Source organism: Austrofundulus limnaeus, unplaced genomic scaffold (assembly GCF_001266775.1).
Source record: "Austrofundulus limnaeus strain Quisiro unplaced genomic scaffold, Austrofundulus_limnaeus-1.0 Scaffold42, whole genome shotgun sequence".
Lineage (NCBI taxonomy): Eukaryota > Metazoa > Chordata > Actinopteri > Cyprinodontiformes > Rivulidae > Austrofundulus > Austrofundulus limnaeus.
Genome location: NW_013952444.1, coordinates 1,248,292 through 1,263,683, shown reverse-complemented (window position 1 = coordinate 1,263,683; position 15,392 = coordinate 1,248,292). Strand labels below are relative to the sequence as shown.

The 15,392-nt window shown below is 38.5% G+C and overlaps 1 protein-coding gene across 2 annotated transcripts in view; it reads left to right on the top strand.

The window, feature by feature from the left end:
- Positions 1-15,392, top strand: part of LOC106516897 (netrin-G1) — a 66,794-nt gene that overhangs the window by 44,493 nt on the left and 6,909 nt on the right. Inside the window, exons 4-6 of one of the 2 annotated variants that reach the window (XM_014007486.1) lie at positions 6,359-6,531; positions 9,139-9,165; positions 11,282-11,326. In XM_014007486.1, coding sequence (XP_013862940.1) covers positions 6,359-6,531; positions 9,139-9,165; positions 11,282-11,326 — 245 coding nt within the window. The remainder of the gene's footprint in view (positions 1-6,358; positions 6,532-9,138; positions 9,166-11,281; positions 11,327-15,392) is intronic. The other variant, XM_014007487.1, reaches the window with a different exon arrangement.

The window sequence follows — 15,392 nt, the reverse complement described above, 5'->3', positions numbered from 1 at the left end:
GGCTGCATTGGTTGACCTGATGGATATACCTTCATCAGAGTCAAACAACCAAAGAAAATCTGAAGCTCCTATGTTTAATAGTTTTTGAGCAATAACCATTTTTGTATGTCCAGATACCCCCTTTTCAGATAAATTGGGGGTCCGGCGGGTGGGCGCACTGATTGGTGGGCCTGATGGATAGAGTTTCATCAGAGATAAACAACTAAAGAAATCTGAAGCTCCTATTTTGAACAGTTTCTGAGTTATAAGCATTTTTGCATGTCCAGACACCCCCCTCTTTGAAAGAAGCCCCTTCCTCAAATATGGGGTCTATCAAAAAACCATTGGCTGGTGCAGTGTAGGTCGGACTTTTCTACAGTCCTGCCAAATTTCATGTTGATTGGTGCAGCCGTTTTTGTGCTACGTTGACCAAAAATCACTGAAAAAAAACATTCGAAAACAATATGACTCCTGCTTACGCTTCACATGCGGGGGTCATAATAAAGATTATTTTTGGTGTCTTAAATCAAAGGTCACTTGTTTGTGATAAAAAATAATACTGTTGACCTGATATATAATATTTCAAGGTCGTTAATGAAATCTACCTTTTGTAATCGGTGTATTTTCAAAAGACCGGACATTGGCTGGAAAACACAGGAGATCTCTACCCTCTTGTGTCCAACAGCAGTTACAGAAAAGTTCTCCGATTTCAATATGACAATGCCGACGGCAAAAGCATCACATCCCAGAGCTCCCCTGAGCCCACATCCTCTCCTCTATCTGCCTGCTCGCAGCGTCGGTCAGGCCTGATGATCCAGATTTTGCTGGTTTTTAATTAAGTGGAAGGTCAAATCTCATTGCTCTTGACTTCAGGGAGCTGCTGCTGTCTGCACGGCAGCGGAGCTACACCCAGTCATTAATTTTATGGAGCGGGGACTTTAATTGATTAAAAAGTTAAGCACTTTGGGGAATTTTTGTTGAGAGGCACCAGTGTTTTGTTGATGTGAATGAGCTGCTTATCAGAACTCCTCCATTGGGTTTGGTGGTGATGTGATGTGAGACAGCGCTTAACCTGAGTTAAGCTTTTAGGAGAGGTTTTTGGAAGTGGGTGGACAAACTTTAACTTTGATGGGGTCAATTTAGTTTTATTATAAAATTTATTTATTGCAAAACAAATCTGTAAAATTCAAAATCATCACAGAAGTTTTGAATCATTTTTTTAAATGTTGTTCTTTATGGAACTCAAATGTGATCATTTATTTTCAAGTAATAATTTCTCAAAGATCTGTATTTCTAGCTTGTTTTGTTGTTATTTGGATTACAACTCTTTTAAAATGCTCAGTCTCAAGTTTTTCTTGGGCATTTTTTCCTTGACAAAAATATATTTTCAATAAAATTTCTAATTCAGATTTTTCCCCCCTCAATTGATCAATCCCCTCATGCCTTATAATGACACGACTCTCCACCTTTACTGCTTTTGTATGCAGAGAAAATGCAAACTAGCCTGTTCTGGCCCCTCTACTAGCAGCCTGTCCCCACTCACACTTTGCATAAGCACAGAGGCTTCAACCCATCTCACTCACTAGTTCCCCTGCAGCAAAGAAGAACACACAGCGCTGATACCTCTGAGTAATAGTGAATTATATAATGAGCAAAAGTGAGTTTTAGTGAAACCACCAACATTGCATAAAACATGATTGATAGCAATGTTTCAGAAAGGACTGCGAGCATTACAAAATGTGTTGAAGACTTTTATTATATTTTGTGTCAATTATTACATAATGCAGTTTTAGTGCAGTTTTATTACATTTTGAAGCCCGATTTTATTACATTATTACATAATGCGGTGTTACAAGGATCAGAGTGATAATTATACAATAAATAATTAAAAATTAGAATTTTTAAAAAATTACAAAATGAACATAGCAAACATCATGTGCAAGTCAGTGTTATGTAAAACATCATGCCACCATTTCCACCTGTTTTCAGAGCACAAGCAACATTTACTTCCTAATAGCTTTTGCATAAAAACAGACTTTTGCTACTTTTTGTTGATTTTTTTTTTTTTTTGAGGTGATAGGAAATGTAAAGATCCTCCATGGAGAAAAGAGGCCATCCGATGAGATTTCAGGCGGTGGTGATGACCCTCTAGAGTGCTTTCTTCTCTGCTGCTGTGCAGCTGGCAAACCCCACACAGATGCATTTGCAAATCAGGAGGTCCCAGAACACAGACATGGCTCTGTCCAGTAGATCAAGGGAAAGAAAAGCCTTTTGAACACATTGAAACATCCACTGTTCTATCACCACACACACTGTATATAAGGTTATTAGTTAAAATCACATAAAAAAGTTCAAACAAGTATCTTTAGATTTTTGTATTTGGGCAACTGTGAAATATTACTACAATAACCCTTTCTGTTGTTGTAATTACACAAACATATACTGTTGCGTTACAGAGGTTGTGTTTATTTTCCAAGTATTTTTATAATGCTAGATTTTGTCAAAAAAAGCGTTTGTTGCACTAACATTAAGTGAAGCTACTAGTTTTCTCTACATTTCTTTTGATTCTCATCTCCTCTGAGATTTATGGTTGTGTTCTAAAGCTCTGATTAAAAAAAACATGTGTTTTCAAAAATGGTAAATAACAAAAGAATCATAAAGACAACATTTCCATGTGAATGAAACCTTAATTTTTCCACATTTTTATTGAAACTTCAATGTAAATTTCATTCCAGCTTTTGATTCTGTTCCCATTTTACTACTGCTAATCAAACCCTAACCCTTAACAAACAAGATACACAAACATCTGCACACTTATCTCAACAGATCATTTAGAATCTTTTAATCTGACATCAATAATATTTGACTGTAAAGAAGAACAGTAACGTGGGCACAAAGAGATGTTCACATTTGACATTTATTCAAAGTTATTACACAAAATACTTACGCTAAAAACCATAGGTGTCCCAATATCAGTTTTTCTCTAAATCATTATGAGTACTCCAGTTTGGGTTCTCACTGATACTGAGTACTTACTGAGTTAGAACGTAAACACTACACAATCACTATAAAAGCACATTCCTTTTATTTTGGAACACTAGATACATATGATGTTTGTCAAAGTGACCTCCGTTTAAATGTTCATGTCTTGTTTCATCCGACTCTTACATCAGTGAGGTGTGGGTGAGCAGACTGATCCAAATGATAATAACGACTCTAATCTCAAGTCGTGTAGTTTAAATCTTGTAGCTCTACCTGACTTCAACTACAGAACAGAAGTCCAGTTTTTTTTATTTTATTTTATTTTATTTTTTGTTTTCCTTCTTTTATTTTCCATGTCCTGGAAGACTTAGCCTGGCCCTTGCCTTCCCATACAGTTTTAGTCAATTCTAGTTTCCCTTCTCTGCTCCGTCTTGGCTTTCTCCCAGAGACAAAGATTTCTCCGGCAGAGTTTCAACTGGGCCAATCAGCAAACAGGAAGAGGAGTTGTGAATGATAATGTTGATTTTTTTTTGTGCTGTTTAGCCTGCCTGTTGTTTAGCAATGGCAGCGGGGAAAGAGAATGAAGCCCGTCCATGTTGACAAGGCTTCCAAATTAGTAAGTAAGTCAGTAAGTAAACTTTATTTCTATAGCACCTTTCACAGACACAAACATCACAAAGTGCTTCACAGAAAGCAAAAAAAATAATAATTAAAAACAATAAAACAGATCACAGATATAAAAACAACAAATAAAACACAATAAAAAGCACTTAACTAAAAGCCTGTCTGAATAAAAATGTCTTAAGATGTTTCTTAAAAGAGTCAGCAGAATCTGAGCAGTGAAGGGACAGAGGGAGAGCGTTCCAGAGCCTCGGGGCCACCACCTGAAAAGCTTTGTCTCCACGGGTTTTATAATGGGTTCCAGGGACCACCAGCAGCATTTGATTAGAAGACCTTAAAGTCCTGGTTGGACAGAGAGGCTTCAGAAGGTCCAGGATGTATTTGGGAGCCTGACCATGAAGTGCTCTGAAAGTTAAAACTAAAAGTTTAAAATGACTCCTCAAAGTCACAGGGAGCCAGTGCAGAGAGGCTAAAACAGGTGTAATGTGGGCTCTCCTGTGGGTCTTTGTTGATAACCTCGCTGCAGCGTTCTGCACAGACTGAAGCCGAGTCAAGGAGGATTTGTTTAGACATGTAAAAAGACTGTTGCAGTAATCTAAACGAGAAGAAATAAAAGCGTGAACAACCATCTCTAGTTCCTTCTGTGACACAAAAGATCTCAGCTTTGAAATGTTCCTTAAATGATAAAAACAGTTACGAACTAAAATTTTACAATGGCTGTCAAAAGACATAGAACTATCAAAGACAACACCCAGATTTCTGAGACTATTTTTCACTGAAGGAGTTAAAAAAGCAAGGTGCTGCCTGATTACAGGGATTTTATCATCAGGGGCGATAATAAGAGTTTCAGTCTTGTTTGCATTTAACTGCAGGTAGTTGTTGTTCAGCCATAATTTGACTTCTGACAGACAGTTACTGAGTTCAGATAGTTTGAAGATTAAGATTAAGATTAAGATTTGTCTCACAAAACCAGCAGCACTCATTTACAGCCATCTCATTTGGCTTGGTACTTCTGGTTGTTTACAGCGCACGCAATTTCTGGTTAGCTTCTCAGCTTAGCATCCTTCACGGTCGAGCTGGCGTACTACATACGTTACAGCCAAACATTAGCAATTGGGTAAATCAGATCCACTCATTTTAAACTTCAACTAAGTCCACACCTCCAGCAAGAAAATGTTTCTCAACAGTCGAGGTTCCAGATCTTCTGTACGAAGCAAAGCGTGGGACAAGGGGCTGGTTTTTACCAACCTATGGATGACTGAGAATCCACAGAAACATAGTATATTAACGTTGGTGTCGAACCGTATCGATACTAAAGTAGATCAGTATCTTAGTTTTACTTCTGCACATGTGGGTCACATCAACGGCATTAACCATTCACCCTGAAGTCTAATAAAAAGGGTATCATTCTGGGTATTGGGGCATTTTGAACAAGTACAAGTACTTCTAAAAATGCTGGTATAGGATCTGATAACAGTATCAGTATCAGCACACCACTACTAAAAACGCTAAAAACAAATTAAACACGTAAAATGTGACCAAACAGCCACTTGATTTCCTGCTTACTCACTGCATTTCTGTTGCTGCTTAACACCAACACAGATCCAAACATAATATCCCCATTTTCCCGCAGTTATCCATTAATAATGTCGGATGTTGCAGCAAGGCCAGGAAGTCAATTAGAATGGATGTATTTCTGACTGCTGCTGTCATTTCTCTGTCTCATGTTCACTTGCAGTTGTAGGAATCAGATATCTGGGCTCATTGGGCTCAAACGGGAGGAATCTTCCCTCGGAAGCACTTTGTAAAAACAAACACAGGCATGATGTGAAACCAAGAGCTTCCGAAACCTCCGGGGAGGTCTACGGTGTCAGATCCACTTGATGGTCTCCTCCCAGCCATCTCTGTATCATTAACCACCTCACAAGAAGCTGAGGTCACTAGTTGTAACCTTTTACCCCACTGGGAGTAACAACAAATATGGAGGGTTATATTTGGAATCCAGTTGTAATATCTCATGTGACAACAAGCACAGCCTGCTCTTGTAAAAGCTCTTCAGTGGGAGTAAACACAAGTTTTGTTGGGGAAGAAAATGGTTATATTCATGCAAACGGTACATGCAAATCACTCTCTGCATCACACAAACTGAAACTGCATACTTTTTTCCCTTTTTTCACCCAAAGCAGACTTTTTCCTCTTGGTCAAAATGAGGATGGATGTGGTTTAGTGTAGAAAACTGTCAGGCCTTCTCTCTTCTCCTGTCTGGAGTATCTGTCAGTTCTGCTGCAGTTCAGTCTAATAAATCAGCTCCGCCGACTGCGTTTCCAGCCTGAAGGCTCTCTTGCCAAACAATACAACTTTAAAGATAAAGAAACAAAGAGAATTCCCAAGATACGCAACTTTTTTTATTTTATTTCTCTCATCTTTCTATCAGGACTTGTGTTGTGCTCAATTAGTGAATCTAACAGAGTGCTTTTCATTTAGCTCTCACAGTGGCAAAAGTGACCTTATTCGCAACGCTGTTCTCTCCGCAGGGGCACCAACAAATGAAGCCTTGTCTTTTTAAAGGAGAGCATAATGAAGCTTTGAGGAGGCATGATTCAAGTCGGATAACCCACCAGGATTTCAATTTACCCCTGTCAAAAAATTTGAAAGGCACAAATAAAAATTGCCGCAAGGGCGGACGCTTTATATTCCCTCCAGAATGTATTGATTCACTGGGTGCAGAATGATGCCTATTCATGTCTGTCTTTTGTTTCTCATCCTTCTGTCTCAGGTGCAAGTGCAACCTGCATGCCAACAGCTGTGTGTTTGACAAGGGAAAGCTGGGCTGTGAGTGTGAGCACAACACCACAGGGCCAGACTGCAGCCGATGTAAGAGGCACTACCACGGAAGAGCCTGGAGTGTGGGCTCCTACCTCCCCATACCCAAAGGAACTGCTAATATATGTAGGTATAGCAATGCCTCAAATGTTCTGTAGACAAACACTAAACATACAATCACTTTACAAGTGATGCAGCCGAGTAAAAACATCTATTTCCGATCTTCAAACTGCTGACACTGATCGCTGACAAAGGCTGCAGCCATGAACCGTCTATTTTTGCTTTTTATCCTTGAGAGGTTTCTTCGCCTCCTCTTTACTTTAACTCCTAACCTGTGGACAGCATCTCACCCAGACCTGACTCTCAGGACAATTTATGGCTCTGTTTGTTAGACGTAATGAAGTATCGACTGTACAACCCAAGACACTTTATGTCAGATTAATTCATGCACTTGTTTTAGCTCAGATCAGTTCCCTCAGCATCGGACTCAAAACAATTGGCATTAATGATGTGGAGGTAGACATTTGACAGAAAATACATCTTCCAAAATTTATTATATTTCCTATATAGTGAACTGTTCTTTTTGTTCCAGTATAAAATTTATGCAACTGCATTCTTAGCTAGAGGATAACACAGAATTCGGTGTCTGCTATCTCAACTCTATTACAAGTGTGAACAAGGTATCTCTGAGGCAGAGGGTGCTCTTTTGCATCATCCCCATTATAATCTTGGACAGGAGTTGAGTCACATTTATCAAATCCCATGCCTGGAGCCGGAAGGCTCATTGCTTCAATAAATCTCACACAAGCCACTCAGGGTTGTAGCAGGAGATGGCCAGGCAAGGCCAGATGGTGGAAGATCTAGCCCTCTGCTCCCTGATTTGGACTTGTGCTGTCTGACAGCAGCCTTTTAGGGGTGACAGCACATTTTCCAGCCGCTCGCTCTTGATTTTCAGACCATGCAGCAATAAATTATTATTGATTCCCTGGATTGCTTAATATTTGCTATAACACCCATTTTCTCCTTCATTTATGGTTGACAATTTGGGGGGATTATCTCCACATTTGCATGAATGTGTGTTGTTCCGAGGCTTCGCGCTTGTGTGGCGAGTTTTTGTGTGTGCCTATGCATGTGTAGGCAATGCGTTTGATTGTGTGTGGGAGTCTGTTTACGAGAACGTCTGTGAACTCTAAGGAGATATTGCTGGATTTACCCCTGCACCTCCTCTGCGTTATGAGCCTCCCTGCAATGTGTGGTGCTCACTGTCAGATTGACAGGCCATTATTAAAAAAAACTCAACACTCGGACGCATCTGCCCTGAACTGATAAAACCAAGGTCTCGCCATATCAAAAGCAATATTAGTGCTTGTTTGGCAGTGGCATAAAAAGCAATAATAATGTACATGGAAGTGATGCAACCATATTGGTCCCCCAGGTGTTGAATGAGCGCACTTTTGTCTTGAATTATTCCTATTTCTCTCATGAGTAAAGCTCCAGCCCAATAACATGACTTTATCCATTACACAAAGCTCTTGTATTCTATAAAGACATTAAAAATACAGCCTTCACATTAAGAAAAACATGTTGAACATGCAAGATGTAATTATAGTTTAATAGCTTTCATCTGTCATCAAGTCTTCCTCTTTTATCTTGGAAGTCGTTTATCTCTGGCAGGAACTGGGCAGGGTCTATTACATATTCATATCCCTGCAAATGGAGATATGTGAACACGTGTGACCTTTCATTAAATAAATTAGAGTCAAAATAGAGTCGTCTTGCTCAGAAGCCAGGGGTATCAGCGTCAGGAACCGACTGAAAGAATATTTGAGGTTTTGTTTAAGAAAGAAACAAAGAGAAAGGGAAGAAAAAGACATATCTTACGATTGCTTCTGGAAAAGAAGAATCACCTCAAGAGTTATGTTGACAGTCCACTTTGCCAGCAGCTTCGACTCATCTTGCGTTCTGAAGCAGGTTCGGAGGTTAAGAGGGGTTGGAGCTCTGAGTTTGAGCAGACTGAAGAATGTGTTTTGCCTCGAAAGGGCAACAATTTTGCCCTCCATTCCTCACACAGAACAAGTATTGGTGAAGCTTAATGACTTGCAAATCGGAGCCTAAAATCTTTTTTTTTCTTGGCTTCTGCAGTGTTTTGATCCTGCCAACAGCTGTTGACAGCCCCAAAAGCATAATGAAACGATGGATGAGATGCAAACAATATGGAACCCCGAACATAATCACCAAAGACAAAGAAGATAAAGCTTTTGAAAGAGATTAAAAATTGCACTAATTGTTTGGTGTGAATCACTTGCTTGTAGCGACAATGCAAAAAATGGTGGATCCATCCAACGTGTTTCAGAAGCTGCAGGGTTTCCAAAGTCAGCTCCAGTTCACAGGAAAACAACGCTTCTTTCAAACTCGAATAAAAACGCTGATAAAAAACAGACAGGTAGTTCATGCTGAAACTTTGAATTCTTCTGACATTTTTGACATTTTGTCTGTGGCGGACCTGTTATTATCATCAGTTATGGGCGGAGTTTGGACCGTGCTGTGACCGAGCTCTCCGCAGAGCCATAACTGCTGCTAATCAGCAGTCACAGTGGAGGCCAGCTGCATACGTGTTGTGTCATCTGACTTTTAAAACACTGTCTAAATGTTTTTTCTTAAGTTTCAAGTGTAAACAGAAATAAGCTGGCGTTTGAATGAAATTCTGTTTTTTTTCCTTTGCTCATCTTGCAGGCATTCCCAGTAATCACGGACCAGTGCGTAAGTTGATCAAGTGTTTTCTGTTGGCATGTTGACTAACAGAGTTCCCCCCTCAGTCATCACTAACTCTTCTTTGACGGATGATGTGGGTGTGAGAAATTGTGCCGTTTGTGTACTAGTGCATGTTTCCCAATGTAAAAATAATCAGTTTTATTAAGATATTTTGGTAGCACTTTTTTACTAATTGCACCTTATTTAGCCTTATTTATTCATTAATAAATGATTAGTTAACCTTGAAAACATTATTAATTAAGGATGATTTAAACTTAATAAGCTAAAAATTAACATGTCTATTAATGTTTTACTCATAAAGGCTATAACCCACACGGTAATTATTTATTCATGCTTAATAATGATCCTGCAGTTGCTAGTAGTTAAATCTTTTTGTGAACTCTTCTAAAGTGAAAACTATTTACGTTTGTTTTGTTTTTTTGTTTGTTTGTTTGTTTGTTTGTTTGTTTTTTTGTAGTTTTTTTACGTATTTGTCAACATAGACAAAACCCTGAAGGGCCACAAGTTCATAAAATCATAGTCAGTTCAAATATTCCCTAACAATTTATACACATAACACATGGTGTGAATGTATATTTATATGAGCATTTATATGCATATACAAACATGATATAAAATAGTTATTTCTTGAATTATTAAGCATGAATAAACAATGAGTATGTTGGGTTTGGATGTTTTTAGCCTTTATGGGTAAATCATTATTATACGTGTTGATTTACAGCCTATTCAGTATGAGTCATCTTTAGTTAATGATGTTTTCAGTGTTAATTAACCATTTATTAATATTAGTATAATGTTTATCCATGCAAATTGTTGTTCAACTAGGATTTGATATTTTTCTATTTGTAGATTATTATTGTTTGTATTTTGGGGGGAAAGGGCCTGGTGATATAAAATTTCTTTCATTTTATTTGTGATTTGTATTTTTTATTGTACAAAGAATTTGTTATTTTTTAAAGAAATTAATAAAGTTTATAAACTAAACTTTAATAAATAAATTAATGATTAGGTAATGCTAAATAAGGTGTGGTTAATATAGTGTTACAGATATTTTTTGTTGAAGTGCACCTTGCTTTTCTGTCTTTATTGAAAGATGTAATGAAAATCTATAAAGGGCCTTCATAGCAGCATTTCAGAAAGGTCTTAAATAAAAAGGATCTTGCTTTAAACAACATTTTTTTTCATATCATACCCTGCAAACCATAGATAGGTTTAGTTTATTTTTAGTATTTTTCAAAAAAATATTACATTTCCCACAAATAAAGCTGCATGCCACTTTTGTCCTAAAAATATGTTATTTGAAATGAGTTGAGTATCACTGTCTTCAAGGTAGAATTAATTTAATTACAACAGATCTTCAAACAGTGCTGAATGAAACCAAAGACAGTTTTGAACAGGCTTATTGGATTTCTTTGTCGCACACAAATGTGTAAAAGAAATTTCATTTTAAAGTGAGTCATTGCCATCCCCTAAAGTTAATAAAGTTATTCAAACTCTACAGCACAGACTGTAAAATGATCCCTAATACCGACAAAAAAAAAAGGTTTTAAAAGCTGAAATGTGGAAGAACACTGGCATCAATGCACCACTCGTCCAGGGTCCCAGCGTGCTTGGCCCTTACATTAGCACAACAGAGAGGGAGTTCTTTTTTACACACTTGGATATTTGCTTTAAGCACGCACGCACGCACACACACACACACACACACAGATTCATGCCCAAAGCAAACAAAAAGAAAAGCCATTCTTTATAAAGATGCGATTCCAGCCTTGCATCCCTACGCATGTTGATGCCTGAAGGTGACTCCACACACGGAATAACAACAGCAGATACCATGCAAATGCCTCCCTTTGCCTTTGTCTTGTGGAAAATTCATTTAGGTTGCATGATCACTATTCTGTCTGAACATTTCCCCATTTACTCCCCCGACTGTATGGCAGAAACGATTTAACAATTCTGATCTAAACTAGACAGGATACATATAAGATATTATTGTCAAAAAAATTAAAAAAAAAACAGTGCATGCTGTTCTCAGCTTTAGCAACGTAACAAAATGACTTCTGTGAGCACTCGTGTAATTTATAACCTTTCCATTTTTACACAGATCGAGCAAATGCTTCATCACTCGGTGTTGCAAATCGTAACCAAGGTAGGCTTTTAGGTTTTGTAACTTCAGCATGACATTACCGACACACTGGAAGAGTTGATTGGCGGCTTTAGAGGAAAAGGCCTATGTGTCATATGGAAATTGGAGAAATCAGTAGGCTGTATTGGCAAAGCTCACTTTCATCCTGCCAACACACAAACAACACGCTGGTCCTTACAAGGCAGACCTTTTGTTGTGAGAACACTGCGGGGAACGGACCACATGCCTCCTGATCATCGAGTCCACAGCCTCCTAACCTCTTTGATCGTGCCCTCTTTTTAATTACCCAGAATGCTCTCTGGGGGCGCACCCTTTCTGCCTTTTTCATAAGGTAGGAGGGAGGGGGGAAAAAAAGGGAATAGCAAAGAGGAGGAAAGGAAAGAAGGGGCTCCAGGGGGGTTTATGTAGATTGATCTGCAGCTATCTCCAGCTAATCCTCAGGCCCAAATATCCTGTGTAGTGAGTGTTAAGTCGCGTCTGCACCACTGCTCTCACAGCCAGGAGAGAAAAAAAATTAAAGGACGACTTTAGGGATTTACACACTCAAGGGAGGGGTTGTTATCTCACTTTTTGGATCTTGTAAACCTGGGCATCTATTGAAAATAAACCAAAATGTTATTCAGACTGATTAGAAATAAGGCCATAATTGATATGCAATAAATAAGTATTTCTTTCATTCTGCTATTCATCTCCATAATTTTTGTATAGAGTCAGAAAAAAATATCTAAAATGAATTATCAAATAACTGTTTAGATGTCAGAAGAAAATACATTAGTGTTGAGCTAATTGTTTGTGCTAAATTCCTAAATGATTTATCATTATATCTGCATAAATTACTTGGTACAGAGGAGAAAAAAACAGCCCTAAAACCATCTTTAAAACCATCACCAAAGGAGACATATTTACATTTCAAATCAAAAAAGATCAGATGATTTTCACGTTTGTGGAACCAGGATTTATCAGAGTCAGTTTTGTGAATTATTATGAGTCAGATTTATTAAACGAAGCAAAATTGCATGTAGTTATAAAATATAAACAGCTCCAGTGGCAGGTTTTACAGATGAGCTTTCAAAGTTGCACTGATCTGCAGACCAGCGTTCAGAATCGGGGCAAACAAGCAGGCATGTTGCTAATCCTAATTCCACAATTAATCAATAACACAAACCCAGTTTGATGTGTGCAGCTACAGCACAGGTCACACAGGCATGAACGCTTTCCACTGTCCACGTCTACTCGGACAAAAACAACTTTTAATTGAAACAAACTTGGATGAAAATTCAAAATAAATTTGTTTCTTAACTGATTAAATATATCAGTGTCTGATTTTAATCAAGTCTTTGTCTCAGTGTAGGCACTAATGAATATTTGAATCATTATGTGCATTTACACACAACCAGAATGGTCAATAATTAAGATATTTTCTGAACTGTATAAGCGTGGAATAAAAGATTTGAACTTGTTTTGTCACCCATTGTCATGAAACATTGTCTGTGTTTGTTTTTCTGTGTGTTAGCAAAATGTGCCATGAAATGCTGCATATTTTCCAATAAATAAATAAATATCAGGGATGGGCAACTCAAATGGTGGAAGGGGCCATGGACAAAATTTGGGCCGCGGGCCACCAGTTGCCCTTCCCTGATATTTCTTGTTGGATCAAAATTTGCCCTGGTAGTAGCCAAGAGTCATTTCCATCAGAAACTTTGGGTGCTAACAGATTGCCCAAGATCCTTGTTTGTAACTTTGGCATTTAAGATGGCAATCTACAATCCTTGACAAAATGCTATGTTCATTGCAATCATTTTAACGTGTTTGGCTTCATGTTACAGTGACTGATTAAAGAACTTCTTTGTTTTAAAGTTGTTTTAATTAAAAAAAATCAAAGAACAAAACATTTTGCATATTTTTTCGCTTACTAAGTACAGAAATGCAATGAGTGGCACTTGAAAGAAAATGTGACCAGTCACTTCGGTGCGGGTCGAGAACCAGGAAACAAATACAGAATTAGACTTTAATTTTAAATGCAAGAAATAAAGCCATACAGTCGTGGTTTTTGGCCCTGGATTTAGGAAGTTATCTGGTGGATCTGGCTCCACCTTAAAACAGGGCGTCACATTTGTTGGGCAGGCCTCCCTATCACGACGGCTCAGCACGACGGCTCAGTGGTTAGCACCGACGCCCCACAGCAAGAAGGTCCTGGGTTCGATCCCCGGTTCGGACCTGGGGTCTTGCTGTGCGGAGTTTGCATGTTCTCCTCGTGCTTGCGTGGGTTTTCTCCGGGTACTCCGGTTTCCCCCACCCCTAAAAACATGTACAATAGGTTGCCTCCAGGCCCAGGCCGCCCTTGAAAAAGAGATCTGAGATCTCAATGGGACTTGCCTGGTTAAATAACGATAAATAATAAATAATAAAAATCAGGTGACCAAATCTTTAAACAACAAACTGACTTCTAATGAGAAAATAGTTGCAAGTGTTCAGGCATGTAGTGGTAATCATATCATTTAAAGCTAGGGTTATAATTGAAGCAACGCACAGGGCGCGAGGGGACTTGCATCAAAAGTGACTCAATCGCGGCGGCCCTGCCCCTGCGTGTTGGCCCCGCATGGTGCACTGACGCGTGCTCGTGCACCTCCAAGATTCCGTAGCTCCGCAAAAGCCGCGTGCTGCACTTCTTTTCAAGATAGACATTTTCGAAGGTGCTCAGGTACGCATGTACGTCGATTATCCCTCCATGAGAGATCATAAAGATAGCCATATGGCACAGAACACCTGGAAAGAAATTGCTTTTTATTTTGTTTTGCTTTGTTTTAGAATCTACAAATAAAAAGCTACCTTTTAAGTTGACTCTTTTCAGTTATTTCAACAGTTTTTTGTAATTTCTACATCATAACTTTTGTTGCAGAGTTACTACTGCAAACCTAATTCACATCAAAACTTCAGAACATTGTAAGCACGCCCCATGACCCTAATCCAATCACTGGGCTGCAAACAACAAGCTGTAGAACAAATAAAAAAAAAAAACTTTTGTTAAACACTAGAGAAAATAGAAACAAAAACCACACTTGTTAATGGGTAAACTACTGTCGGTGAGGGAAGAACAGCGCTTCTGAACGTTAAGTATGATTTCACACAGCATGCGGCTCAGGAGTGCGCACACTCCGCGGAGCGTGCGCGACAACCCAATGTACAACTATAACCAAGCCTTAAAGCACATTCTGTTTGAGGTGACCGTGACATCAGCCACTCGAAGCAGATTGCACAAAAACTGAATCACAATTTAATCGTAAAAATAGATAATTAAGCAAAACAGGTTATCAAAACCAATCCTAGTTTCCCTGGGAAAAAACAGTATGTGCAGTGCATTAGAATCATGAATAAACAGGATAAATTTCCTTCACTGTTTTATACTTAAGCTAGCATAAACTAGATTTTGTTTTGAACTAGCAAACATTTAACAGTCAAGTAAAAAAAGACATATCTCTACTGCTGTTCCATGCTGTATTATGACTCCAGTGCAAATTGAACCTCGGAGCTTTGAGTCATTGACTAATGATGAAGCCTGCATGTTAATATGATAAGAGGCGGCTGTACGCAGGTTTCATCTTACACTGACATCATGGCGCAAGATATGGATCCTGTGTAATTGAACTATTCTTGCTCCAAGCATATAATTAGCAGATCCTGTGTCTCAGAAATTTCTCCAGTTATGATTAATTGCACAGGCAAACATATACCTCCGAAGACTTTTTCTTTAGAAATATTAAGTGCATTACTGTGAATGAGATTTAATTTCAGCTTTTATGTGCAATTAAGTGAAGCTGCTGCCATCTCTTTAAACTCAATTCCCCCTTTCAGGCACGGCAGCTAAAACTCCATTCATGTATTGTTTGTTGATATGAAACGATGTATTTAGCCGGGTTTGTTAGATGTAATCAATTTTATTTTCTTAACATCACACAGAATCAAAACACAAAAGCCAGAATCCAGGATATTGATTTGTGATTTTTACTTTGTCATCATGTTGTGGTGTTCTGTGGCTTCAGTTGCAGAATTTTTGAGGACATCATGAGTT